The sequence below is a fragment of the Carcharhinus amblyrhynchos genome, chromosome 12 (assembly GCF_965287045.1).
Source record: "Carcharhinus amblyrhynchos chromosome 12, sCarAmb.v2.hapA, whole genome shotgun sequence".
Lineage (NCBI taxonomy): Eukaryota > Metazoa > Chordata > Chondrichthyes > Carcharhiniformes > Carcharhinidae > Carcharhinus > Carcharhinus amblyrhynchos.
The window spans coordinates 86158905-86170491 of record NC_137335.1 but is presented as its reverse complement, the minus strand read 5'-3'; the positions used below and the strand labels follow the sequence as shown (position 1 = coordinate 86170491).

General features: G+C 42.4%; 1 protein-coding gene across 1 annotated transcript in view; it reads right to left on the bottom strand.

Moving 5' to 3' along the window:
- LOC145351187 (uncharacterized) overlaps positions 1-11284 on the bottom strand; it is an 11410-nt gene extending 126 nt beyond the window's left edge. The window contains exons 1-3 of the mRNA XM_080200867.1: positions 11153-11284; positions 6129-6625; positions 1-4708 (exon numbers count right to left, since the gene is read on the bottom strand). The exon at positions 1-4708 is cut by the window's left edge and continues 126 nt beyond it. Of these exons, the coding sequence (XP_080056993.1) occupies positions 4230-4708; positions 6129-6618 (969 nt within the window). The 5' untranslated portion in view covers positions 6619-6625; positions 11153-11284 and the 3' untranslated portion in view covers positions 1-4229. The remainder of the gene's footprint in view (positions 4709-6128; positions 6626-11152) is intronic.
- Between the last annotated feature and the right edge of the window lie 303 nt (positions 11285-11587).

Here is an 11587-nt window from a genome sequence, read left to right as displayed (position 1 = left end):
CTTTAAATGTTGGCAGTGCCCATCTCTCATTGTCCCAAGAATATTAATCATCAGTCATACAGCATGGGACTGAAATCACAGGCAGGCCTCATGCTGTTGTTTCCCTGGAGGACAGTTAGGTTTCTACAACAATCTGCAAGTTTTGATGTTCCGTTTCCTGGTGCCAGCCCCACAGATTACCACATTTATCAAGTTCAGTTTCCCACTTTGCCTTGGTGAAGATTTGGAGTGGCAACCTTTTGGCTTATGGGCCTACGACCAGTAGGAATGATCTTCACTGAGACACTGAGGCCAAATCCCTGCCAAGCTCTCCTTTCTCTCCTCACTACCCGTGCCCTTTACTGGCTCTAGGGAACTGGCATCAATTCACAAAGGTTGGAATTCTCTAGACAACGCTTTTTCACCAGTCTTCAATTATATAAATCAATCTATTCACAAAAATATAGATCTGTTCAGACAAGCCAGGAAGCAAAGAATGTTCCTGGAGACAGACTGGGCTTTGCAATGAAAATATAATTATTTTACTATCTCGGTTTCAAAGCTAATGGCTGTGTAAACTGATTCCACTCAATCAAAGCATTTCAACAGCAATATTTGGCCATCATAATTCCAAAACGTTAACATAAATCATTCTCATAGTATTAAGTCATAAGAGGTAACTGAAAAAGCAACTTCCAATCAGCTTCCTTTTCAACAAGCGTACCTTTAATGAACAATAGCATTGAATAAGTGAAATAAAAATGTTCATTTAATAACTCCTTTAACACAATAAACACATCCCAAAATGCTTTCCAGCAACATTATCAAACAAAATTAGACATCATCAGGAAGATGAATAATCTGAGTTGAAGAGAGAGGTTTTAGGAAACATCTTAAAGGAAGAGGAAGAGGTGGCAAGGCAGAGAGACAGGAACTCCAGATCTTAAAACACACAGGCTGCTTCAAGAATGGCTGAGCAAAGAAAGAACAGAAATTCAATGTTACAATTCTTCCAAATAGGACCTGTTCCTCATTGTGTCCACACCTTCTGCCCCTCCCAGGGTCAGGGCCTGGAACTAGTCATTCCTCAGCACTATGCTCCCAATGCCCCACTCTTTGCCCTAAAGCAATGAACTTGCACTACTATAGCACCTTTCATTTCCTCAGGATGACTCAGTGCCAACAAGGTACCTTTTTTGTTGTGGTCACCTGTTATACACTAGGGAAATGCAGCATCAATGAGCACAGAAAGCTCCCACAGACGGTAAGGAGATAAGTGGCCAGCTAATCCCTTTCTTTACTGGTGATTGTTGAGGAGCAGGGCAGGTATTCCTGCTCCTTTGAAATTGGCAGTAATCTACATTCTCCACTCTCTCCTCAACGCACTGTCCCCTGGCCTAGGGCTTCGCTGCATGTCTCCAGGGCACAATCCAATAGTTACAGACAATTAGGATAATCCAAAAAAACTATTAATTTTCTCAACTATATTCATTCAGATTTACAGCGGGAGAATCTCAGTCACCAAAAGCAATGTTTACTTTGAAAATGAACCATCTAAAGCAGTGAAAAGAATTGGCTCGATCGGTGAGATTAATATCAAAATTGTTCAAGAGTAAAAAAGGAAGCTGTTTCGCAACAATCAAGGGGTGTGGTTAACTGGTTTGATTTTCCATTAATTTAATTTCTAGCTGCCAGTTAATTGCCAGTGGTTCATCTAATTGTGTCTGGCAAACCTTTCGTCAAATTGGTATTTGACCAATCATTAGCGACTCCACAAGAGTTTATGAATGTGGGAGGATGATCAAAACTCACTGGAGAAAAATTAAGTCTTTTGATTCTTGACAAGTTCCCATGAGTCATTGTGAGCATCTCTTGTTCCTGCTACATTTACCTCCCTCACCACCCTCCTCTCCATGTCCACCCCCACTCCAATCCCCCACCTCTCACCAGATTGGACAACGTTCCAACATGTCCTTGTAAAGAACACACAGGGAAAGCTTATAGCTTTGAGCCCACTTCAACTTCCTAAACTTTCCCTTAGCACTGGTCCATTTTCAGCCTGGAATATCAAGTGGGATTAGCACAGTTTCTCTCAGGGTTTGTTTGAAATTATCTGTGGATATAATAATCTTTGGTCAGATCCCAGCCACTCCTTTGTTTTATTCATTCATGGGATGTGGGCACCTTTGGCTGGGCCCACATTTATCGCCCATCCTAAGGCCACTTCAGAGTCAACCACACTGCAGTCGATCTGGATTATCGTGTAGGACAGACAAGGCAAAGACAGCAGATCTTCTTCTCTAAGGGACGTTATTGAACCAGATCAGTTTTTAATGACAATGTTTCATGGTCATCATTCGCCTTTTGATTCCAGATTTTTATTGAATTCAAACTTCACCATATGCCATGTCGGGATTCGAACCCGAGGTCCCCAGATCATTACCCCGGGTCTCTGGATTACAAGTCCAGATTGCCTCCCCTGAGTACTCCTGTGTACTGTGATTCAGGAAGGATATATCGATCTTGGAGGGGGTTCAGCAGATTCATCAGAATGATCCAGGATGAAAAGATTTAAATTAAGAATACATGCTGCATTAACCAAGATTTGCATTTCATTGAGTGAAAAGTTGAGGTGTTTTGATTGGGCAGGAAGAGAGAAACTATCTTAGCTGGTGGGAAAATTGAGAATCGGGAAATTCAAAAATTCAGGAGTAAAATCAGGAATCACTTCTCCAAAGGACAGTGGGAATATGGAACACACAAGGTGTGGATTCTGGAAGTTTCAGCACCAATATTGACATTTCTGGGTCAGGGAATTAAGGGAGATGGGAAAAAAGCAGATAAATAGGTTCAGATCGAGATCAGCCTCAGGAATCTGATTAGCAGAGGAACAGGATTGAGGGCCTGAATGGCCATCTCATCACGTTCTAGTATTTCCAAACTGCTCTTAAGATATGGATGCTGCTGCAGTTCTTGCCTCCGCCCAGTTGCTCTGGTGGCATTAGGGGGTTTGGATTATTGGGCGGAGCTGAGAAGACAGGACTGGCACCTTCTGTTTCCTGAAGCACTTCAGCAAGTAACAAGCCAGGACTATTCACCTTCACTTTCATTCTGACACCTGTCACAAAACTGTTCCGTTCATCTTTATAATTTGCCAGAATTGGGTCTGGACTGATTTCTGCTCAGCTCCATAACCTTGGCACTCCCACACTTGGCAATTTGTTCTGCTGTGGTGTGATGGTGAGGGTGTAAGTATTCAGGCAGAGTCAGAGCTATAATTGATGCACAGTGAATTCAGCAGACTCATGTGTCAACAGCAAGTTACTTCATGCCCTAAAACTGGGTACGATACCCACACCCTAGCCAATTCCCACCAGCTGAATGTTGTCCAGGAAACTTCATCCTTGTACGAATGGGCTGCATTATGTGGTGCATCTGTAACTACTCAAATTGAAGACTTGAATGTTTATAATATCAGGAAGTACCATTGCACCCAAAGATTTTTGGCCCCAGTAGGTAATTTAAACATTATATAGGCAAGACGTTGGCCTAGTGATATTATCACAGGGCTATTAATTCAGAAACTCAGCTGATGTTCTAGGGACCCGGGTTCAAATCCCACCATGGCATATGGTGGAATTTGAATTCAATTAAAAAATATCTGGAATTAAGAACCTACTGATTACCATGAAACCATTGTCAATTGTCAGAAAAACCTATCTGGTTCACTCATATCCTTTAGGGAAGGAAATCTAATGCCCTTACCAGGTCTGACCTACATGTGACTCCAACTGCCCTCTGAAATGGCCCAGCAAACCACTCAGTTCAAGGGCAGCTGGGGATGGGCAATAAATGCTGGCCAGCGCATGTCCCACAAATGAGTAAAAAAAAAGCATCACCCCCCTCACTGATTACAATGATTAGATTTCACTGAATCATGGAATTTTGAACACAAAATGAGGCCATTCATTGAGAACACAAATGAGGTTCTTTGAAAGACGTATCCATTTAATCCTATTCCCCTGCTCTTTTCCATAACCTTGGAAAGTGTTCCTTTAGAAGTATTTATCCAATTCCCCTTTGCAAGTGACACATTTACTTCCACCACCCTTTCACACGATACACGCCAGATCATGAACAATTCACTGAATAAAAACATTTCTCCTCATCTCCCCTTTTTTAATTCCATGCCCATTTATTCAGTAAGTGAGAGATAGCCCCTGTCTACTTGCTATAGGGAGAGTCATTGCCTATTTCATGTTCATCTGGTACTGAATCATTCTCAAATCTTTGATCATTTTCTGCACATTTTCATCGTAGACCAGGATCTCATTGCGGGAATTCTGCTGTTGTACGTTTTTAAATAGTTCCTCTATGATCGGCATGATTGGATCCAAGCTATATAAGTTGCTACAGGAGTTGTACAGAGTTTCCACAGTTCCGTGCAGAGTTAACAAGTAGCTGTAGCAATCCTTCAGTTTGAGTTTGATATCGGCCAAGAGCCCACACGCACTCCGCATCTTTTCCACTTCTCTTTCTTTCCGAGACAGACTCTCCTTCAATCTCTCAATTTCTTTACTTTTCTCTGGTATCTGCTTGTTGCAATTATTCATTTTCTCTTCATTCTCCTTGACGAGAGCGCGGAGATGATGCAACTCACTCTCCACTGTCTTCACCAGCCTTTTTGTGTTATTTAGTTCCTTGTTGTAGTCAATGGTCATTGGAATTCCTGGAAGATGAAAATAAAGATCATTTATAATTGTGAAGCGAATTAGAGAAATAAAATTTTTAACGTTGTGTCTTCTAAATATAGGCTGTAATTTCTCAGATTTTGACTCGGGGGGGGGGGGGGGGGGTGTCGGAGGAGGGATGTAAATTAACTTAGTAACAGTAGACTGTGAGAATGAATGTGACGGTTTTGTCAAGTGCTATTCTGACTAATGATGAACTCAATCTCTCTTGTTCCTCTTTTCAAATCTCGGGGAAATAAGCTATAAGTCTAAAGTCGGGGCTTTTTGTCTTTGGACTGAACTTTTCAAAATTTTCTTGAGGTTATTGCTAAGTTCTGCATAGTGATTGACCAGTGACTGATTAGTCACATCAGACCATGCATTCTCTTCCTGCCTTCTCCATGTTAAAGGGTATTTGGTCTGTAGTGTGTGTAATCAGGGATCATGTCCCTGCCTAAAGCACTGGGTCAGATCTGTCCAACAGATCTATCAGTGGTGAAGGGGAGCTTCCATGACAGTAAAACTATTACTAAAAATGAACATGAGAACCTGTTGTGTGAATATCGGGGAAGCCAGTTATGGGAAAGTTAGTGAAATCTGTTGTGTGAACACCTCTCAAATGATTCACACCTGATGTAGGATTGAGGTACACAAACCGGAGGTTCTAGAATCAATCCCCAGGCTAAGCTACTGATAGACTTTAGAATTGACAAAACCATCAGGATCAGCCTTTTCAGACTGTGTGAACTGGGCACCAGAGTCAATCGTGACTCCTACTCCTGGTCATTGTTCAGCAGCTCACAGTCTGTGCTGGATATCTCAAAGGGTAGAGAATAAAGAATGTCCTTGTTTGAATTCTTCTACATTCCCCAAGTCTTACCCAGCATGTCCTTTATTCATGGATTGAGTTGGGCCATTAAAATTGCCCCAGAACCAACAGATTCATGTCACACCCACAGGACAGTAAGCCGGAGGATGTGGCACTTCCTCAGTACTGCAGGTGACGAGGTGTATGGAAGTGATGGGAGGTTTGCCATCCTTGCTCTTCTAGACAGTCAAGATTGTCAGTTTGCAAGGCGCTGCCAAAGAATCCTTGACAAGAGAGGAGCCTGCTCTGCTTCTAAATACAAATCATTTGCATCCACCTGAGTGGGCAGATGGGGTTCAGCTTAGAATCTAATCCAAAGATTGAGTGTGTTCTGTGCAAGCCTAGTAACCCTTCTTTATCTTTTTAATCTTCCTGGACCTAAACCTTCAGAGATATGTGATGTCCCACTGTGTGAAATTAGTCTATTTATGACTCTTAACCTTTGACGTCACTACACACTGCCTATTTGGAATCTTGCTATTCCCTCAATGTTTGCCTTATTGATCTGTTTACATCTAATGACCTTGAATATTACTTTGAGCACCTCTTACCAACACAAGGAACAAGAAGCATTAAACCAATTCCAACATCCCTTCCAGTGATTTTCTCTCCTTTCCTGGCCTCTGCCGTGCTCAGGGAATTCTCCAGGTGTTGCAGGGTTGACCTGGCAGCTTGGAGTTGATCGTTGACCTGGTATCTGTCACTCTCCAAGGTGATCAGTTCGTCCTTTTTGATCCACAGGCTTTCCTCCAGGTCCTTCCTGTTCCTCTGCGCTTTGTCAAAATCCTCCGTCAGCTGCAGTGTCTCGGCTGTCAGCAAATCAATCAAATCTTTGGCTTCCTTGTCAGCCCTGCTAATCTCCTCATAGGCCAAGTTAACATCCGTCTTCACCTTCCTGCATTCCGTCTCCTCCAGATCCTTGTCACCAAAGGTGACGACAGAGTTAGCAAAGGACAAGATGGAAGACATCCCACTCACAAAATGGGGCAAGGTGACATCTTTGAACTTCTTCTCGTACAATTCAGAATTGAGCGTAGTCATGGCTGCTCTGCAAAATCACACAAATATAAAATGGGAATTTTTTAAAGATTGAGTGATCAATTAAATTATTTTCTGTCAGCTCTGCTGAATTCAACATTACCAAGAATTATTGTCCAGACTCAAATCAAATTATTTTCTCCTAACAATCGGTATCTTTTCCAATCAGACATAGAAAATCTCACCAAAATGAGGAAGAAATGCATTTTGTATTTAAAGTTTCCTTGATCTTTTGGGAAAAAAATGGTAAGTTGTTCAAAATTCCATGAAGGCAGTTCCTCAGCTGATAATTATTCATCGTCCTTCCCTCAGCATCGTCCCATCACTTCTCTTTTCGGCTAATTACTGGAGATTTAACTGACGCACATTACACATCAGGTCTCCTTTTATTGGCTCATTTCTTCAGCACCCATAATTCACCTCGATCAGTCATCCAATCAGCACTGATGATGCATGACCATTCTGTCATTTCAGTGAGGCTGGGTCAAAGATTCACCAAGAGAATCTGCAATGGGAGCTCAATCCAGAGCCATCTGACTCCAAATTCACTCCGGTAGGCACTTGCTGGACCATCACAATCGCAAGGACCACAGGTATGTCTGGGCTTGAAGATAATGGGGCAAATTTTCCCATTCCACCCACCACAGGAATCGTAGCAGGTGAGGGGCGGACCATGGAAAAATCCGTTTACCTTGGGTGGTATAAGTGTGGCTGGAAAATCCTGCCCATTTCCCACCCCAACAGTAGGAGGCAACCTTCTGAGTGGGGTCAATGCATCTTATTCAGCAGTAACAGAGGGAGCATTTCTGCTCAAATTTAACTCATGTTATACCTGGGAGAATGGTTCTGTAACATTGGGAGTGGGGGGGGAAATACACAATAACATATTTAGCTATTTAAAATGAGAATAATGCTCAAAGGAGCCAGTCAGAATTGTATCTTTTGTTCTCAGTTTATTCTCACTGGAGCAATGGAGGTTGAGGGGAGACCTGATAGAAGTCTACAAGATTATGAGAGGCATGGACAGAGTGGATAGTCAGAAGCTTTTTCCCCCCAGAGTGGAAGAGTCAATTACTAGGGGGGCACAGGTTAAAGGTGCGAGGGGCAAGGTTTAAAGGAGATGTACAATGCAATTTTTTTTTTTTTTACACAGAAGGCGGTGGGTGCCTGGAACTCGCTGCTGGGGAATGTAGTGGAAGCAGACATGATAGTGACTTTTAAGGAGCATCTTGACAAATACATGAATGAGATGCTAACAGAGGGATATGGTCCCTGGAAGGGTAGGAGGTTTTAGTTCAGTTGGGCAGTATGGTTGGTGCAGGCTTGGAGGACCGAAGGGCCTGTTCCTGTGCTGCAATTTTAACACTCAGAGGTAGAAATTTTAATTTCACTGCCCATGAGGCCAATATTTTTAATGAGCACTGTAGCTTATAGTGTAGAAATCACCAATTCAAAATTTATAGGAATAATACCTTGTTGAACAAATTAATCTTAAGCAGCTGTTGTTTCTGTCATCTCCCCAGGCTGCAACTCAAACTCAAATCTACAGAGCAGAGTGAGAGTGTGATCTCCTTTTCTGATTCTTCTTAATTGTTGGGATGTGGTTATTCCAACACACCCCTGGTGTGAACTGAAATAATCAGGAACGAATGGCGCCAAGAACTATATCTAAGTTCTTCTTGAAATCAGGCAATGTTTTGGCCTCTAATGCATTCTGTGGTAATGAATTCCACACATTCACCACTCCCTGGGTGAAGAAATATCTCCTCACCTCAGTCCTAAAAGGTTCATCCCTTATCCTCAAACTATGACCCCTAGATCTGGATTCTCCCACCATGGGGAACATTCTTTCTGAATCTACTGTCTAACCCTGTTAGAATTTATAAGTTTCTCTGAGATCCCTTCTCACTCTTCTAAACTCCAGTGATTATAATCCTCACTGATATAGTGTCTCCTCACGTGACAGACTTGCCATTGCCAGGAATCAGCCTGGTAAATCTTTGCTGTCTTCCCTCATCTTTCCACTAGTCTGATTCCAGTTTCCCGGTGAGTGTGGGAGGTGGCTGTGTGCACATGACCAGGAAATATTCTGGAGGGAAACAGAATGTTCGAGCAAGACACAGTCTAAAATCACATTAAACCACCTTTTAGCCCACACGAGAGATCAAAGGTTTCTCCTTAGCATGAAAAATTTCAGAGAATGTGACTCAATAATGCAAAACTCGTCCTTTAATGATATAATTCAGAATAAATAAATTCACAGTATATTGTAGCTCAAAATGTATCGTCGTCAGGGGCGCAGTACTGAAACTCACCACTAGTATGGGGTATCACATGAGAGTCTCAGTGGAGGACCCACACCCAGTGAAGCTCTCCTGCAATACAACACACCACCAGCCTCTCTGACTCTCCAACAACACACACAATGTGCTCTGTAAATTAAACTGCAGGCTTTTCAATCCTCCATTAACAAAAGTAGCTTGTCCAATATAGTATGAATTACAGAAAAATAACACAATTGGAAACAAATTCTGATCACAATTGTTCTCAGAGTGATTCTGATTACTGTCCACAGGTTTGAAAGTATTTTAATTTAATCTCAGATATACTTGAGAGTTTGTGAATTCTGAGCCATTTAATCAGGTTAATCCTTCCTCTCTCTTCTTCATCCCTCCCTTTCAATTCATCTCTCCCCGTCACCCATCCCCATCTCTCCCCCTTTTTACCTCTCCTTGATTCCTCTCACTCCCCCACCCCCTCCTTTTCCCTCTCCATCCTGCCCTCTCCCCTTCACACCCTTGCTATCCTTCTGCCCTTCTTATCTCCTCCCGTGCTCTCTCCTTCCCTCTTTTCTTGTCCCTACCTCTCCCTCCTCCTTTTTCCTCTCCCTCTCCTCTTCCCCCTCACCCTCACCCTCTTTAACTCCCTCTCACTCAGCCCTCTCTCCCCTTCCTCCATCCTTACCCAAGCCCATCTCCCTCTCTATTCCCTTCCCTCTCTCCATCTCCCTCTCTATCTCATTGACTCCCCTCTTCCTAAACTCTTTCCCTTTGCCTCCTTCTCCAGTTCCCTTCTGCCTCTCCTCCTTTCCCTCACTCCCCCCCCCACCTCACTCTTACTCCTTTTATACTCACCCTTCCTCTAATTGCTAGTAGTTGAATCTGTTCCCTGTATATAATCACAAAGCTCACCCTTCATCTTAAACAAAAGCCTCAATTTTTGTCACAATAAAACTTGCCCGTAGATTTCTTGATAAAAAAGCAGGACTCTGATTTTTGAATTGAGAAAGCAGCAATCAGGAGGTAGATTTCTCTGTCGAAAAGCTTGCCACGCCCAGATTTCCAGATTTGTCTAATTTGTAACAATTTGAGGGGTTTGTTGACCCTCACAGACAGCAAATTTTCTTATAAATAGGGCCTTTCTAACTCATTACCAGCAATCAGTGATATTTCTTTCCAAAATAAAACTGTGGGTTGCTTTTGACCTTCAGATGAAGATGGCATTCATATTTCCCTTTCATTAGAACAAAACTTTAATGGTCAGACATATTTCTTTCCTCTCTGTGCCTCCTTGTCTCTCTCTCTCTCTTATGTAGAATAAAGCTCTGAATTAAGGATTTTACTTTTAAAAAACATCTCACGTAGTAACTGAATGTAGATTAATTCGTTTAAATCACTCTTGGAAACAAAGTTTTGTGAGTGAATTTCTCCCTGAAAAGGAAGCTGCTTGGATAGGTACATTTATCTAAAAACAAACCCTGCCTCGTTATCTTAAACAAAAGCTTCACTTTTCTCTTTTGAAACTAAAAATCACCGGTGAACATCAATAAAAAAATTACCGTTTACAGTTCATTTATTTAGAAAGTGATCACTTTGGCCTCCCTGTCTAAAGAACAACTGGATGAAGAGATTTCTTTTTGCTCTTAAAATTAAGTTTCAAACTCAGACTTTTCTCCCTCTGTACAGACACCTCTCCTTTGAAAAATCAAACTATGCTGCATTTTCCCTCGTCGACTCAATGTGGGGGACTATTTCTCTGTCAAAAACATTTACTGTCGAGACTCAACTTCCTTCAGTGCAGTGCGACACAAGCACGAGATTGGAAAGGGCTACGGGCGCGGCCAGGAGCTGTTTTTACACTTGCTTAAAGCGCACAAGACACGAGGCTTAACCCACCCAGACTTCTCGATGCAAGGAATGAACCACAATTTGCCAGGAAAGTCTTTCAAACCTTTGGATCCTGAACTAGCTCGACCTGAATACCACTTCATTTCAGTTCAATCAGCTGAAAGCTATCAAAAGCCTCGACGGTTCAATTCTAATATTTCCCCCCACATTTTTAACACAATAATATCATCGAGGACCGATTATCTCACCCTGAGCACGTGCGGAAGATGTTCAATCCCACCCAATCTGCCTCATAGCAGCTTTTCTGGGAAGGAAAACCCTCCATAGACAGGAAAACCAAGACAGAAGGGGGAACTCTCTTTCACACTGAGGCAAAAAATACATCAAAATAAACCTAAAATGGTACTCACTTTTCAGTCCTGTCGAGTTACCCTTTAAATACAATTCAATCCCCTTCTTCCTCCAGTATTGAGAGAGCTGTAGGACTGCAGGAGAAAGCTTAGACCCAATGGTGGATGCAAGGAAATTCAGCAAATGCAACCATACAGCCAGTAACTAACAGCAAAAACTGTGGTGTAGCTGCTTTTATACCAGACTCAGGGATGGGAGGGGCATATTTCTAACAGACAAGTGGATGGAGAAACATTAATGTATTTAAGTCCATCCCTCCTCCTTCTGGTTCCCCAGTTTGATTCTTCCCCTGGATCCAGAGCATAGATAGAGAGCTCCATTGACTCAGATCCACTGCACTAAAAGGTGAATCCAAGGGTTTTATTCAGAGGTTCCTGAATGACAGATGCTCAGACAGGGGAGGGTCGATCTCCCTCTTAACGCCACCCCACGAA